The following is an 18,292-nucleotide window of genomic DNA, read 5'->3' as shown; positions in this document are numbered from 1 at the left end:
TACCTGTAGTGACACCCACCCCACTGATTTTCAGTTACAACAGAGTCTGACAAACCCCTATAAAATATCTACCTTTTAAAGGGAAATCTGAATGAGCCCTTCAGTGAGTCTTTGGGGTACTGCAAGTCCGTGCCTTTATTGATGCTTTGCTGCGCTCAGCGGAGGGCCCTGATGCTTTTTTTTGCTGCTGGGGGAGGGGGAGGATCGTTGCTTTGCTGCTGCTTACACGTGGGGGGGGGGAGGAGCTGGGGGGGGCTTCGGGGTTCTAACATTTAACTGTCATTCATTCTCTGGGGCACTCCTCTGTTTTCATGGATGGCAGCGAAGAAAAAGAATTTCAAGATGTATATTGTATACATTTCTCTGTCATTAAATGGACCTTTGAAACCTTTGAACAGCCTGATACAGAAAGATCCACGGTGACACTCATCATCCTGATCAATATTCCCCCAGTCAGCAACTCTACAGGTACAGGGTTCTGAGTTGGATGATCAGCCATAATCATACTGAATGGCGGTGCAGGCTCGAGGGGCCGAATGGCCTACTCCTGCACCTATTTTCTATGTTTCTACCACTATTTCAAAAGCTCACAAAGTGTAAGTAAACTTGGCTGTCACACTTGCCTGCCTTGAAAATAGTCAACATGGGGTCCATTGGTAAATCAATAGAGAAACAAGGCGAAATTATAGGGCTTTAGAGCTTTCATAAACAAACTTGAATCATGAACCTGATGACCAGGGTCCATGGAGTGGATGAAAGGATGTCCAGGTGAAGCATAACAGCCTAATGGGCTGTTTATTATTCACATACAAGCCTGAACGTTGTCTAGATGAACTGAGGGGTAGCATGGTCTTCAACATCTATAACTATCTTCTGAATCGCTGACGTCCAATATGAGCTCTGCTTGGGAGTGGGCAGTTGGAAGGGTTCACTCTCTGCTGAGAGACAACTGTGTGATTTTCGTCAGTGGAATTTTTCAGCTGCTCACAGTACACTCAACAGGACAGTTTTATCTCAGAAAGGATGTATTGTCACTGGAAAGAGTCTAGAGGAAGTTCACAAGGATGATTCCAGAAATGAAGGGGTTAACATATGTGGAGCATTTGGCAACTTAGGGCCTGTACTTTGGGGGATCTTATTGAAACCTACCAAATGCTGAAAGGACTAGATAGGGTGGATGTGGAGGGGACGTTTCCTATGGAGGGAGTATCCAGAACTAGAGGGCACAACTTCAAAATTGAGGGGCAACCTTTTAGAACAGAGGTAAGGAGGATGACTTCTTTTAGCCAGAGAGTAGTGAGTTTGTGGAATGCTCTGCTACAGACTGCGGTGGCGGCCAAGCCCATGGGTATATTTAAGGTGGTAGTTTCCTGATCAAAGGATACGGTGAGAAGGCAGGTGAGAGTGGGATCCAAGATCAGCCATGATAGAATGGCGGAGCAGACTCGATGGGCGGAGCAGAGTCAATAGCCTAATTCAGCTCATATTTCTTGTGGTCTTATGGTCACAGGAAAAAGCCCCTTCACACCTTAGGCCTTCCTGTTGTACCAAAGTGATTAAACTAGTAATTAAATGCCTAACTAAACAAATCCCTTCTGCCTACACAAGTTCCATATCCCTCTATTTTCTGTACATTCATATTCTTAAGAACCTCTATCCTAGTTACCAGCCCTGGCAGTATCCCAGGCACCAGCCACTCTCTGTTAAAAAGAATTGCCCTGCAGATCTTTGATCTTACCCCCCTCACAGTAAATGCATGCCCTCTTGTATTAGACATTTTCAATCCTGGAGAAAAAATACTAGCTGTCTATTCTCTCTACGCAGTCTAAAATCTTACAACCCTCTGTAGGCCTCCCCTCAGCATCTGCCATTCCAAATTATTGTCCAATACAAGCAACAGTCTGATAAATTTCTTCAGCACCTTCTCTACATCCTTTCTACAATGGGATGACCAGTACAAAATGCAATACTTCACTTACCTCTCTCCTTCTTCTCACTTACCTATCACCTCCCCCAGTTCCTTCCTCCTTCCTTTTCCCCCATGGTCCATTCTCCTCTCCTATCAGATTGCATCTTCTTCAGCTATTTACCTTTTCCATCTATCATCTCCCAGCTGATCACATGATCTCCCCCTCCGTCACCCACCATCCTCCCCCTCACCTGGTCTCACTGATCACCTACCAGCTCCTCACATCAACCCCCTTTCCCACCTACTCACCTTCCCTTCTCACCTGGTCTCACCTATCACCTCCCTGCTTCTCACACCAACCCCTTCCACCACCCACCACCTTCTCCCTCACCTGGTCTCACCTGCCAGCTTGTACTCCTTCGCCCCCCCCCCCAACCTTTATATTCTGGCTTCTCCCTTCCTCTCCATTCCTGATGAAGGGTCTCGGCCCAAAACGGCAATGTTTATTCCCCTCCATAGATGCTACCTGACCTGCTGAGTTCCTCCAGCATTTTGTATGTCGCAATGCCCACGTGCAGCCTAACTAGAATTTTATGAAGCTGCAGCATAACTTCCCAACACTTTAACTCAATCCTCAGCTAGTAAACGTATCACGCGCCTTCTTGCCACTCTTGCTGCTTCTGATTATTTATACTTTGCTGACTGTGGGGGAAGGGAGTCTTCCTGATTTCCCACTCATCGAGCCATCTCTTGTCTGCAGTATGTTCTTGCTTGTTTTAAAAGGCATTCCCTGGCCATCAGTCCAATTGCCCATAATCTGAACTACTAGATCTGAAACTCTACTGCTAAACCATCCGTTAATCTCTTTGAGGGGCTAGTTGCTATTGGTAAAGCTTTTCTCCCATAATGAAATAGACAGGGATTTGCTTTTCCTACAACCAGAACATAATGAAGAACTCCACAGCCAATGAAGTAGCTTTGGGCCACAGTCAGGGTTGAGATGTGGGGCACCTGGTGGAAGAGGAGACTCACCTTCTCCAGCTGGCCAGAGAAGGGCACCAGGACAGGCGGAGGCCCTTTGATATCCATTACGTCTTTTGGAGGTGACAGGCTGGAAGCACGGTTCTTACGCTTGCCTGTGGTCGCCAGTCTGTTCCCTTGGCTAATGCTGATGTAGAAGAAGTCCTCAGCTTTCTCACACCTGGACCTGTTGCCGAAAGGCTCATGGCCACCACTGAACTTCAGCAGCCCGTCCTGTTGCCGAACAAACTTCTGGAGGTGAGAAGGTTTCCTGCTCCTGGACTCGAACACCCTACAGTGTTTGTCGTGAAAGTTGCCGCCTGGTATGAGACTGCTCACGCTTCCCATGATGCCCTTGGCTGGGTAAAGTACCGGATGTGGGGGTAACCTGAGTTTATTCTCCTGAGAGCAAGGTTTGGGTCGGATGTCCCAGGCATCCTCAACTGCTGAATGAACTCCAACTCAACATGTTGAATCCATTGACCCTACCAGGAAACAAAAGGAATCTAATGAATTGAAAACAGAAGAAACTCGGCAACATCGTGAGTACATAGCCTGCTTCACTGACACACATTCACTTGCCTAAATATTCACTGCCCCGTCCTCCAGTAGAGTACGATCTACACTCTGAGGAGGTTCAGGTGTGTAACTGTGGTGAACTACATATACCTGTCTGGACACACCCCCCCTGCTGACTGCTCCTGTGGCTCCTCCCACAGACCCCGGTATAAAGGCGATTGGAGGCACTACTCCTCCCTCAGTCTCCAGGATGTTGTGTGATGGTCTCTTGCTGCTAATCGTGGTCTCTTGCAGCTAATAAAAGCCTATCGTTAGCCTCCCGTCTCCAAGAGTTATTGATGGTGCATCAGTAACATTCCTCATCCCTATTTTACCAACTTTCTACAGGAGCACCATCAAGAGTGTCCTGTCTACTTGCATCATTGTGTGGTATGGAAACTGCAAGACCCTACAGAGGATAGTAACACCCGCTGGGGCCTCCCTCCTCCCCGTTTGTGAAATTTATCAGGAGCATTGTATATGAAGGACCTGAAGCATTGTTACGACATCCTACCACCAATTCCACAATCTCTTTGACCCACTATCATCGGGAAGGAGGTACAGCATTATCAGGACTAGGGCTGCCAGACAGGGTAAAAGCTACTTCTCCCAGATGGTTGGACAATGTACACCTTGCCATCACCATGGTCTTGTCACTAGGACAGTGAGCTGTTTACAGTTTTCCTGTGCTGCACACTTCACGTGCATTTTCAATTATATTCCATTAACTTATTTATCATAATATTTTGTTTTATGTGCTGTGTGTGATATATGCATTGGAGGTACAATGTGGTCTGGAGAAACGTTGAGTGCTTTGATTGTGTATAGGTATAATAATCTTGAACTTAAACTAGAATCCTAAAGTCATAGAGCACTTCCCATCGAACCTTTGGCCTATCTAGTCTATGCCGGCCTGGTTTTCTGCCTAATCCCTTCTACTTTCCCCTGTACCACAGCCCTCCAAACCTCTCTCATCCATGTACCATAAGACCTTAAGGTATAGGAACAGTATTAGGCCATTTGGCCCATTGAGTCAGTCATTTCATCATGGCTGATCCAGTTTGCCTCTCAGACCCAATCTCCTGCCTTCTCCCTGTATCCCTTCATGCCCTGACCAATTAAGGAATCTATCAACCTCTGCCTTAAATATATGTAAACACTTAGCCTCCACAGCTGCCTGTGGCAAAGAATTCCACAGATTCACCACTCTCTGGCTAAAGAAGTTGCTCCTCATTTCCATTCTAAAAGGATGCCCCTCTATTCTAAGGCAGTGTCCTCTGGTCTTAGACTCTCCCACCACAGGAAACATTCTCTCCACATCCACTCTATCAAGGCCTTTCACCATTCAATAGGTTTCAATGAGGTCATCCCTCATTAATTTTGAATTCTAGTGAATACAGTCCCAGAGCCATCAAATGCTATTCATATGACAAGCCATTCAATCCTGGAATCATTTTTGTGAACTTCCTTTGAACCCTCTTCAGTGTCAACACATCCCTTCTAAGGGGGCCAAAACTGCTCAGAATACACCATGAGTCCTCACACAAGCACATGTACCTATCCAAATTTCTCTCAAGTGTTACGATTTAATCACATCTACCACTTCCACTAACTGCTCGTTCCACACTCACACCACCCCTCTGATTGAAGTAGTTCCCCCTCAGATTCCCCTTAAATATTTCACCTTTCGTCCTAAACCTATGACCTCATGTTCGAGTCTCACCCACCCTAAATGGAAAAAGCTTGCATACATTCACATTACCTCTTACCCCTCATTATTTACAAACCCCATTTCCAGAAAAGTTGGGATATTTTCCAAAATGCAATAAAAACAAAAATCTGTGATATGTTAATTCACATGAACCTTTATTTTACTGACAGAAGTACAAAGGAAAGATTTTCAATAGTTTTTCTGACCAACTTAATTGTATTTTATAAATATACACAAATTTAGAACTTGATGGGTACAACACACTCAAAAAAAAAAGTTGGGACAGAGTTAAAATAAGATTGAAGAGTGCACAGAATATTCAATTAACACCGGTTTGGAAGACTCCACATTAAGCAGGCTAATTGGTAGCAGGTGAGGTATCATGACTGGGTATAACAGTAGCATCCATCAAAGGCTCAGTCTTTGCAAGCAAGGATGGGTCGTGGCTCATCAATTTGTGCCAAAATTCATGAGAGAATTGTTAGTCAGTTAAAAAGGAACATTTCCCAACGCAAGATTGCAGAGAATTTAGGTCTTTCAGCATCTACAGTACATAATATTGTGAAAAGATTCAGAGAAATTAAGAGACATCACAGTGCATAAAGGGCAAGGTCAGAAACCACTGTTGAATGCGCGTGATCTTCAAGCCCTCAGGCGGCACTGCCTAAGAAACCATCATGCTACTGTGACAATTATAGGCACCTGAGCTCGGGAGTACTTCGGAAAACCATTGTCACTTAACACAGTCCGTCGCTGCATCCAGAAATGCAACTTGAAACTGTATTATGCAAGGAGGAAGCCATACATCAACTCTATGCAGAAACGCCGGCGAGTTCTCTGGGCCCAAGCTCATCTCAGATGAACCGAAAGTCTGCGGAACCGTGTTGTTATGAGTGATGAACAGACCTGATGGACAATGGGGTGCAGAGTTAACCATTCCCAACTCCCCCTCCTGAGAACTACAAACTATTGCTGTTGTTATGCTACTATTGAGAGAGAGAGAGAGAGAGATAAAGCCCAGGCAAGAACATTTGTTACAGATAAGAGGGGGAGAGAGACTGTTGATTTACTGTATTATGACTTCTACAAGGATTATTTACTTTCTACTATTTTGCTCGTTAACATTCCTCAGGAGATAGCAGGAGTGGCCTGATTTGATGGACACAGTCATTCAGAGTTGATGGATAGCTGAAACCCCGTGAATGGAGATAAAAAGACAGGTCTGGAGAGACACTCTTCAGACACACCAGTGGACAGTGATTGAGTGCTGGAACCCACAGGAAAGGTGTGGGGCTTCAGAGACCGAACCAGGAGATTGGTCAGTAAAACTCACAGTGTTACAACAGGGCCGGTGGGGACTTGTGTGTGTGTGTCCACTCACGCCAGAGTGACGAGCCCTCCACAGAAGAACGGTCTAGCTGAAGGGGGGGTCAGAGCTGAATGACGACCACAACAACGGTGCAACGGAATCAAAAGGTAACAGGAAGGTTTGCTGACTGCAGCTGCTTAATATCTCTCTCTCTCTCTCCAACGATTACAACCCAACAACCATAATTACCTCAGCACGCATGAACTGAACTGAACTTTATACTTTCCATTAACAGTTCATTTACCCCTAGACATCGATAGAGCTTGTTTACTATCGCTTATTATTATTCCTACACTTTTAGGTTTATTACTGCTAACTTGTGTTAAATGTATATTTGCATTATTGGTATTGTTTTGCTTATTTTACTAATAAACACTTTTGAATATAGTATCACCAGACTCCAGTGGATACTTCTGTCTTTGCTGGTCTGACACCCAGTTACAGGGTACATAACAGTGTGCTGTGGTCAGATGAGTCCACATTTCAGCTAGTTTTTGGAAAAAACGGGCGTCGAGTTCTCTGTGCCAAAGATGAAAACGACCATCCTGATTGTTATCAACGAAAGGTGCAAAAGCCAGCATCTGTGATGGTATGGGGGTGCATCAGTGCCCACGGCATGAGTGAGTTGCATGTATGTGAAGGTACCATTGACTCAAAGGCATATATTAGGATTTTAGAAAGACATATGTTGCCATCAAGGCGACATCTCTTCCCGGGACGTCCATGCTTATTTCAGCACAATGCCCAACCACATTCTGCATGGGCTACAACAGCATGGCTTTGTAGACACAGAGTGTGTGTGCTTGACTGGCCTGCTGCCAGTCCAGATCTATCTCCTATTGAAAATGTATGGTCCATCATGAAGAGGAGAATCAGACAATGGAGACCACGGACTGTTGAGCAGCTGAAGTCTTATATCAAGCAAGAATGGACAAAATTTTCAATTGCAAATCTACTACAATTGGTATTCTCAGTTCTAAAACAATTAAAAAGTGTTATTAAAAGGAAAGGTGATGTAACACAATGGTAAACATGCCTCTGTCCCAACTTTTGTTGAGTGTGTTGTAGCCATCAAATTCTAAATTTGTGTATATTTACAAAACACAATTAAGTTGGTCAGTAAAACTATTGAAAATCTTTCCTTTGTACTTTTGTCAGTTAAATAAAGGTTCATGTGAATTAACGTATCACAGATTTTTGTTTTATTGCATTTTGGAAAATATCCCAACTTTTCTGGAAATGGGGTTTGTAGTATACAGACCTTCTACAGAATTTCCCCTCGTTCCCCTGTGCTTCAGAGGAGAGTATTGCTACAACTTTGGATGATTTATTGGTTAACACTTTTCAAACTCCATCTTTTTCCACTAAAAAGCTCAAGGGCAGTAGGCATGTGGAATCTTCAACAAATTCCCTCTTGTGATATCCTTATTTGGAAATCTGTCACTGATCCTTCATTGTCACTGGATCTACCTCTTGGAACATTCCTACCCAACAGTCAGGTGGGAAGATCTTCACCATACAGGCTGCAGCAGTTCAAGGAAGTGACTCAGTTCCGAATTGCCAAGATCACTCAGCTAAGGATGATAAATGCCTCGCCTACGATGCTCACAGCCCAAAAAGTGAAAATAAAACGAAATGAAAGTTATCAATCAACTGATAAAAGACCCCCAAAGTCCATTTATTCTAAACTGCTTCAGATACTGCAGGGACAAAATGCTGATGGGTCGCAGTATTAATCACACCGTAATTCCTTGAATATTCCTGTGATTTCAGAGTTTTTGAAACAAGGGACCACCCAGTTTGTTTCTACATTTTTATTAGTGTAGCTGCTGTCATGCCAAGAAAGGCGGATGCCTTGGTACATTCTCCCAGAGAAAGCATTCAATCCAGAGGCTGGTGACACAAAATATGCCAACCTCCCTCCAGTGTCATTCTACCAGCACACTCAGAACAAGAATTCCCTTCTGCTGGAGTGAGTTATAGGGTAGGCAGCAATTTGACCAGGACCCATATGAGGAATCGCAATCAAGAGAAAATCTGCAGATGCTGGAAATCCAGAGCAACACACACAAAATGCTGGAGGAACTCAGCAGGCCAGGCAGCATCAATGGAAAAGAGCACCGTCAACGTTTCCCAAGACCCTTCAGCAGGAATGTGCTCTTTTCCATAGATGCTGCCTGGTCTGCTGAGTTCCTCCAGCATTTTGTGTGTGTCCCATGTGAAGAATTTTAAAGTCAATGCACTTTGTCCTACATCCCTTACTCCATACTTATTCCAGAATCTATTGAAATGGTCGATGAAGACATATTGTGATGTAATTACCACCCCCCGACATTGGTGGTTCTGTAACAAGGAGGGTGATTTACAATGTACTAAAGCTGCAATAATCCAACATCCTTGGGACTTTGGTGCCAGACCAGTAGATGTTGCTCTCATTAACACATCCAGGAGAACGAGTGTGTTCCTCAAGATGTCCAACATTTGCAGAATCTCTTGTAATTTTAAAATATTCCAGTGAATCCAATGGGTGTCAATATCTCTGAGGACCTAACCTGGATACAACATATCGACGCACCTATAAAGAAGGCAAGACAGCAACTATATTTCATCAGGCGTCTGAGGGGATTTGGTTTGTCAACTAAAACACTCCAGAAGTTCAACAAATGTACCGTGGAGAGCATTTTGACTGACTGCATTACCGTCTGGGATTTGGCGGGGGGCGGGGGCAGGAGGGCTACTGCACAAGATCAATATAAGTTGCAGAAACTTGTAAAATTACTAAGTTCTAACATGGGTAACAGCCTTCGTAGCATCCAAGACATTTTCAAGGAGCGGTGCCTGAGGGAGGCAGTGTCCATCATTAAGGACCCCCCACCACCCAGAACATGTTACCATCAGGAAGGAGGTACACAAGCCTGAAGGTACACACTCAGCGATTCAGGAACAGCTTCTTCCCCTCTGCTATCAGATTCCTAAATGTATATTGAACCTATGAACACTACCTGACTACTTTTTTATTTCTGTTATTTTGTACTATTTATTTTTAACTCAACTATTTTAATAGTCTTATATACATTTTCTCTTTATATTTTTATCATATATTTAATTGTACTGCTGCTGTAAAGTTAACAAATTTTACAGTATATGCCACTGATATTAAATCTGATTCTGATTCTGAATCCTATGAGTTAAAAGAAGCTGGAAATATGCAAACACTCTAGATCCGGCTAGGATTACACTAATGTTCCTGACCTGACACCTTGACTTTTTCAATCTGGCCCGGCACTTAAATTGACCAAAAAATGTGCCGATCCTCGCTCTCAGACCCCAACTTGCCACTTTGATACATTCTCGGGCCCGGGGCCCGCTGTCTCGATTCAGCCTATACTCGACCTTTCCAATTCGGCCTGGAGCTTAAATCAGTCCACTTGCTCCCTGCTCTTGGGCACAGGCCCTGCCACCTCACCTCTGTCGCTTTCAGTGGCCTCCACATCTGCTCCAGAAGCCAAACATTGGTTCATTCCCTGCTCTCGGCCCGAGCCTGGGCCCCGCCACCTCGATTCGACCCGCACATGCAACGTGCACAACCATCCCGCACCTTCGATTTCAATTCACAGCGCATGTAACATTCAGACAGCTCCAAAGCTCGACTCTGAAAGGGAAGTTACAGGCTATTGATTGTTTTCAAGAAAAAGTGTGATTAAGAAATTAATTAATAGCTGTTTCTGCTCCCAGCAAGTTATCGCTGTGCTTCACCGGCGCCATCTTAAGATAATTGGCAAAAAGTCAAGAAAATTAAGGGATATTTTTCCTTGGCAATGATCTGGAATCAACACCTTTCTGAGGAAGCCACTTCAAGAGAAATTTCAAAGGAGAAGTCAATAAATCCTTCAAATGGAAAATTGTGCAAGGTATAAGCAACTCATAATACTGCTGGGGGCAATGAGATTAATTGTCTCGCTCTTACAAAGACTTGAAAGGCTAATGTCTCCTTTACCTTGTGTTTGGCCACAAGTACATTCGGATGATAGATCCTAAATGCAGCTTTAATGCAGACACTTTGTAAATGCTTAGTGAAATGTTCACTTTCATCACTAACTTTGTACATGGGTGTGCACAGCAGAGAATTTTCAGAAGGAAAGTTAGATACATTAGATATTTACTCTGCTTTTCTGACTGGCTTCAGTTACCCCAGAACAAGTTCTGTGACTTGTGTGTGCTTTAGGATTCTGCTTGTCAAATCATCTCAAAGACAGAAAGGACCCCGGATTTTGTTCTTGCAGATTTATTGCCACAGTCATGGTTTAAAAAAAAACTCTGACAAATGCCGATGATCTTAAGCTTTTTGATCACAAAATTAACGGCAGAGGCTAGATCTGAGGGGCTGCATGAACTACAGCAACACAAACTTTGCTTAAGGAGTATGTGTTATGAGGGATTAAGTGGACTCACGGTGAAATAAAAGGGCTGCATTCTCTAGGCTAATACTGAATACATTACCAGCAACAACAGGAATGCACAGTTTGTGTTACATTGGTGTGTCAGGTTAATTAAACAGACATGAAACAACGTCAACTTCAGAAAACCTGCCAGAGATAGGGGTGCGGTTAAAGGCAAATAAAATTCCTACATCACCCCTTAAATATGAACCCTAACAAGAATTAGTACTTATCTGATGAAATGAATAATACCTATTTGCTCACAGAAATGGAATTCTTCTCATACACTGACTGCAATGCGTCATTTCTCAATCCAACTCAAAATTAAATGACTCGTTTCACCTGAAAGCATTTGGATTCTTAATGGGACATATTACGGAGTGTCACGACAGTGTAGTGTCTAGCACAACGCTTTACAGTACAGGCAACCCGGGTTCATTTCTCGCCGCTGTCCGTAAGGAGTTTGTATGTTCTCCCCGTGACCGCGTGGATTTCTTCTGGGTGCTCCAGCTTCCTCCACAGTCCAAAGACGTACTGGTTGGAAGGTTAATTGGTCTTTGTAAATTGTCCCATGATTAGGCTAGGAATAAATGGGGGGATTGCTGGGCTGTGTGGCGTAAGGTGTCAGAATGGGCTACTCTGTAAGTACCATAATTGTAAGATTAAATGCAGATATGTATTGTTTTAGGCTTATATTATAAGACCATAAGATATAGGAGCAGAATTAGACCATTTGGCCCATTAAGTCTGCTCCATCATTTTATCATAGCTGATTTTTCCTCTCAGCCCCAACCGCCTGCTTTCTCCCTATATCCATTCATGCCCTGACCAATTAAGAATCTATCAACCTCTGCCTTAAATACACATAAGAACGGCCTCCACAGCTGCCTGTGACAAAGAACTCCACAGATTCACCACTCTCTGCCTAAAGAAATTCCTCCTCAACTCCGTTCTAAAAGGACACCATCTACTCTGCGGCTGTGTCCTCTGGTTTGGACTCTCCCACCATAGGAAACATCCTCTCTACATCCACTCTATCAAGGCCATTCAATTATGTCAACCCCCCCCCCCCCCGCCCCATAATAACTCCACAATCTCTTCAGCCACTGCTTTTAGAACTTTGAGAACACCACCTGGTCCAGGTGACTTACCTACCTCAGACCTTTCAGTTTCCCAAGAACCTTCTCTCCAGTCATGGTAACTTCACACTCTTCATGACCCTTGACACCTGGATCTTCCACCATACTGCAAGTGTCTTCCACAGTGAAGACTGATGCAAAATGCTTACTCAGTTTGTCTGCTATTTCATTGCCTACCATCACTACCTCTCCAGCATCGTTTTCCAGAGGTCTAATATCCACTCTCGCTTCTCCTTTGCACATTATATATCTGAAGAAACTTCTGGTATCCTCTTTAATATTACTTGCTACCTTACTTTTGGATTCCATCCTTACCGCCTTAATGAACTTTTTTAGTTTTTTTATTTGGTTTTTTAAAAGCTTCCCAGTCCAATCCTCTAACTTCCCATCAATTTCTGCTCTATTATATGCCCTCTCTTTGGCTTTTATGTTGGCTTTGACTTCTCTTGTTAGCTTTGGTTCTGTCATTTTCCTTCAGCATACTTCTTCCTCTTTGGGATGTATCTATCTTGTGCCTTCCGAATTGCTTCCAGAAATTCCAGCTATTGCTGCTCTGCTGTCACCTTGTCAGTGTTCAACACCCAATCCAAAATAGTGTGCTCAACCATGAGCTGCTCTAAAAAACTCCCCTTCCTGTAATCCAGCACCAACCTGATTTTCCCAATCCACCTGCATATTGAAGTCCTGCATGACTATTGTAACATTATCCTTTTGACATGCATTTTCTATCTCCAGTTGTAATTTGTAGGCCACATCCTTACTACTGTTTGAGGACCTGTATGAAACTCCCATCAGGGTCTTTTCATCCTTGCAGTTCCTTAGCTCTACCAACAATGATTCAACACCTTCTGGCCCTGCGTCACCTTTTCCTAATGATTTGATTCCATTGTTTATCAACAAAGCAACGCTGCCCCTCTGCTTTCCTGCTATCTTTTTAATACAATGTGTATCCTTGGACTTTAAGCTCCCAGCTATAATCTTTCAGCCATGATACAGTGATGCCTACAACATCAGACCTGCCAACCTGCAACTGTGCTGCAAGTTCATCTGCCTTATTCCATATCAGTTATTGGCTCTTATTGTACCATGTCTCTTGGTCATCAAAGGTTTGTTTATTATTAAAATATACAACACTGAAATTCTTCTTCTTTAGACAGCCATGAAACCAAGAAAGAAAAGAACAGCTGCATTATCATCAACCCCCAAATCCTGCCTCCCTACACTGAAGAAAGTCTGAGGAGAGGTCTATTGTCCAAGTCCGTATTCAAAATGCAGAAAACCTGGGTAACATTCTCTGGGCACAGCGACAGCCCCTTCCCTTTCCAGCAGCAGAGCGATCTCACCAGCAATCAAAAGGCAGCCTCCCCTCTCCAGTAGTAAAGTGATCAAAAGGCAGTCTCCCTTCTCTGCCAGCTGAGTGACCTCAGAACTGTTCAAAATCCTGGCAGCCGGCGCTCACCCTCCGCATTCGTCTCGATGTCTCAATCACCCTCGTCGCATTAATCGGCAAAAAATGGAAGCTTTAGCCAGCGAAATGGAGTCAAACATCAGCTCGTGTCTTCTCGCCACAAGGTTCGCGCACGTTGCTTCTCCCTCCCAGAATCCCCTCGGAGACTGCATCGTGCTGAAACACCCACACTGCAAATCACAGGCTCCTTCAGTTCCAGAATCACATTCAAGATGAAAAATAAGCGTAAAAGACCTCAATCTCGCCAACCACACATCTCCCCTCATATTCCTCCCCTGAACTGATGGAATCAAATTGCAATACCACCTCCCTGTCCCACAATTTCTGCCATTTTCTATTCCCAGCCAACCTAATACAAGATATGGCTTCATACTTTCCTATATGAACTATAATATCCACCTCTGAATTAGTAGGTGCCTGTTTGTTTTATCATCTGTCCTTTCATTACCCGATACACCCACACGTGCAGGCACCCAACAACACTGTACTGCTCTTCCCACACCCTCAAGAACATATAAATTACTCACCTCTTCTCAGCTCTAATTTAGACCCTTCCCTCCCCTCCCCTCAGCTTCTCCCCTGCACTTACATTCCCAATCAGATCCCTACTTTCAGATTCTGTACAAAACATACTTACATCATACCTCTCAGCTGCACCTGACTGTAATGTGAAAGAAATACAGACCACAGGACTGAGCTTGTCAGTATAATTAAGAGAATTAGCTCGGAGGCAAGAAGCTGCAACAGGACATATTATCTGTCAAGGGACCTGGCACATTGTCAGGCTGGCCCATGTTTCCCTGCCGACGTCTCAAGCTTAAGCTGACTGTGGCCTCTTCCGCTGTGCTGCCAACTGCCTGATGCTGGGTGGCTGCGATTCCCCATGGAGTTCAGTGGGAAATGCCACCTTCCCAACTTAGAGCAGGAGCGGTGTAGTCCAAGTGAAGGCAGTCAACAACTCCCAGGGTCAGGTTATCTGTGACAAATTCCAACATTTCACAGTCCTGTCTAGCCAGGTTTTAATTCAATTTGTCTTCAAGGTGTTAAAAAAGATCACTTGATATGAGAAATGAGATTAAAATGGAGCCAACAGGGTTTGTAGCCCAGAGGTTCAGAAAATAATCCAGTTTTGGAGCTGCTCAGCTTACCCCTATACATCCACCCAAGACAATTGTAAAATCCTTCACAGAGACATAACAGACTGCAGACGACGGAATGAAACAAGGAATCTGCTGGAGGAACTCAGTCCTTCAGGCATCATCTCTGGAGGGGAGTGGACAATCGACATTTTGGGTCGAGACCCTTCATCGGGTCTCAAAGACCATGCATGGTAACTGATACCACTCCATTCCAGACCTAACGCAGGATCTTGACCCGAGACATCGGCAATTCCTTTTCTCCCACAGAAGCTGCTTGATCCACTGAGTTCTCCCAGCAGATTGTTTGTCGTTGAGTAATCCTTCAAAACTGTGACGTTTAATTTACTTCAGCGACCTTGCCTTCACTCTTAAAGCTTATTCCTTGGTGATCACATCCATCCTAAAGTCATCTTTCCCCAGTCTGACAATCTGTTCTCTAGTGACTGGGCAACACAGCTGTGTAGTGGCCAGCTGTAAGATTGGGGTTCAACCGCTGCAGCTGTCTGTAAGGAGTTTTACATTCTCCCCATGACCATGTGGCTTTCTCCACGTATTCCAGCTTCCTCCACATTCCAAAGGTGTACATTGGGGTTAGAGAGTTGTGGACTTGCCAGAAGTATGGTGACACCTCCGGGCTGCCCAACGCAATCCTCGCTGGTTTGATCTGACACAAACGATGCATTTTACTGTATCTTTCAATGTATATGTGACTAATCTCCACTGTATCTTATGCAAGTGGGTCATTATAATGTGGACCATTTCTGGCAGGGATACCAAGTGTGCAGAGAATCAGAATTGGGTTTAATATCGTTGGCACACATTGTGAAATTTGTTAACTTTGCAACAGCAGTACAATGCAATACATAATAATAGAGAAAAAAATGTATTACAGTGTGAAAATATATATGAATAAAATATTAAATAGTTAAAATTAAATAAGTAGTGCAAAAAAAAAGTAGTGAGGTCGTGTTTGTGAGTTTAATTTTAATTCAGAAATCAGATGGCAGAGGGGAAGAAGCTGTTCCTGAATCATTGATTGTGTGCCTTCAGGCTCCTTTTCCTCCTTCCTGATTTGCTGCATTAAGAGGACACGTCCTGGATGATGGGAGATCTTAATGATGGACGCCACCTTTTAGAGGCACCACTCCCTGAAGTTGTCCTGGATACCAGTAAACTCTAGAGCCCACGATGGAGCTGATTAATTTTATAACTCTTTGCAGCTTACTTTGATCCTGTGCAGTAGCCATCACTCCCCTCCCCCCTTAACAGAGGGTGACGCAGCCAGTTAGAATGCTCTCCATGGTACATCTGTACATTTGTGCCACAAATGGCACATTTGTGAATGTGTTTTTGGTGACATGCTAGTGATATATGTAAGCCCTTCACTGTGATTCAGCATGGAGAGAAACACACTGTTAGTACAGACAGCCTGCCTTACCCAAGCATCTGCACCAACATCAATGTACTCTATATAACTTATCCATTTTTATTGCCCAAAACAAGATATATAACAAGATCAGTAATAATTATAACCTTTTTCACGTTGATTGCTCTGCTACTCATTAATATCACCAGCTCTGCATTCCCTGTGTCGCTGTCAGCTTTTTGGTTGAGCATTAATTTTATTGTCTCATGGTTTATCAGCTGACATATCATAGCCGGAAGTTTGTTGAATACAGTCACTCTGGGATTACACCGAGGGTAGCACATTTTGTTGCAAGGGACAAAGGAAGACGGTGGTGTTCAGAGCAGACTTGCCACCAAAAGGGCCTCTTCATCTTGCTAACATTGGCTCTGAGCCATCCTCAATTTCCCACCGATGGCTGAGTTCACAGAGAGTGAACTAAAACCACTCAGAACAAGTCTTTCCCCTCCCTCTTCCTGTCCCTCACTCATACATTCCTCCCTCTGGTTCTCCTCCTCAGCTCCACCCCTTTATGCTATGGTCTCCTCTCCTCCCTTACCAAGACTTCAGCCCTTCACCACTTCCACCTTTCACCTCCCAGAAGCTTACATCATTCCCACTCTCCTCCCCGTCACTGCCTATCATCCCCCTTCACTGGGATCCACCCATCACCTGCCAACTCTTACTCCACCCCTTCCCTCCACTCTTGCACTGGCTACCTCCCCTCTTTCTTTCCAGTTCAGGTGCAAGGTCTCAACCCAAAACATCAACTGACCATTTCTCTTCACGAACAATCCCCGAGTGTGTTGCTCCAGATTCCCAGCATCTGCAGTCTCTTGTCTCAGCACAAGTCTTCTTGTTGTTAGTTATTACTTCTCAGTGGTGAAGGAGTGGTCATGTTCACACTCTATGTGAACTTTACGCCACAGCAGTAAAGTCCCTGAAGAATGTGAGAGAAAGAAACTTAATTGCTCTTCCTGTACAGGGCAGCCTCCATATAGGGATGCAAGGGGTGTCCGGGGAGAGGGGGAGCACCTCTGGTGAAAGGGCTTGTCATACCCATTCTGAGACAGTTCCACCGGACACTCACCTCTCACCTGTGGCTCCCAGTAGCTGTTGGCATGTGACAGCGGCCACAGCCCAGTACACTGCTTTGACAAGCGGGCTAAAGCAGATGAGAGGAGCCGGGGTGCCTCATACTCCAGTGAAATAGGGACCAGTCTGTGAGGTCAGCTCCGGTGGAGTGGGCGGATGTGATCTACAGTGAGATCTGATGGCCAGGAAGGCAGTTCTGCAACATTTTGTGGAGAGCGAAGGGCAGGACAAGGCACGGACATCCACTGCAACCAAGGAAGACCCCAGTTTGTGACACTTCTCTGCGCCACTGGGCCTGGACTTCTAAGTTGGAGAGAGTGGAACTGGTCCCCCTGCAATGGCTCTACCACTTTAAAAATTCTCACACACAGGTTTCCTGTCATCGTCGGACATGATTTACATCCATCACAGGCAGCCTGCACAGGACAGTGACAGGACAGGACAATGGAGCATAGGAGGGGGGTCATTTTGTCATAAGACTCCAGCCAGCCTTTTGTTCAATCCCACCTAGAGCCTGACAGCTAATAAACAGGCCCTTCGGTCCAACTTGTCCAAGCTGACCACACAAGCTAGTCCCATTTAAGGAAGTTAAGTGGAAGAATTTAAGGTAGGGGTTTATATGGGAGGCAGGGTTTGAGGGTCGGCACAACATTGTGGGCCGAAGGGCCTGTACTGTGCTGTACTGCTCTATGTTCTATGAAGTTAAAAGATTTAAAAAAATATATTAGTATTATTTGTCTTACATACATAGAAACATACAATGAAATGTTTTGGTTGCTTCAACCAGCGACCTGGGTCTGGGTGAGCAGCCCAGAAGTGTCACCTTACTTCCGGTGCTGACGAGGCATGCCCTCTGCTAACCCTAACCATACGGCCTCTTGGAGTATCTGAGGAAAGCAGAGCACCTGGAGGATACCCTTGTAGTCACAGAGAGAACTTACCAACTCCTTGCAGACAGCAGTGGGAATTGAGCCCCGATCTTCCAGTCACTGGTGCTATAAGGAGTAAGGCTAACTGCCAGTCTACCCACGGTACCCGTA

At 44.5% G+C, this 18,292-nt stretch overlaps 1 protein-coding gene across 11 annotated transcripts in view; it reads right to left on the bottom strand.

Annotated features, from left to right (window-relative positions):
* Positions 1-18,292, bottom strand: part of LOC132392110 (leucine zipper putative tumor suppressor 1-like) — a 79,455-nt gene that overhangs the window by 13,579 nt on the left and 47,584 nt on the right. For 5 of the 11 annotated variants that reach the window (XM_059965968.1, XM_059965998.1, XM_059966003.1 and 2 more), the window contains exon 2: positions 2,942-3,414. In XM_059965968.1, the coding sequence (XP_059821951.1) occupies positions 2,942-3,277 (336 nt within the window). In that variant the 5' untranslated portion in view covers positions 3,278-3,414. Of the gene's footprint in view, positions 1-2,941; positions 3,415-10,033; positions 10,220-13,604; positions 13,784-16,932; positions 17,098-18,292 lie in introns of all 11 variants that reach the window. The other 6 variants (XR_009511442.1, XM_059965961.1, XM_059965985.1 and 3 more) reach the window with 3 other exon arrangements.

This window comes from Hypanus sabinus, chromosome 1 (genome assembly GCF_030144855.1).
Source record: "Hypanus sabinus isolate sHypSab1 chromosome 1, sHypSab1.hap1, whole genome shotgun sequence".
Lineage (NCBI taxonomy): Eukaryota > Metazoa > Chordata > Chondrichthyes > Myliobatiformes > Dasyatidae > Hypanus > Hypanus sabinus.
The sequence above is the reverse complement of the archived record's forward strand: the minus strand, read 5'-3'. Positions and strand labels throughout refer to the sequence as shown.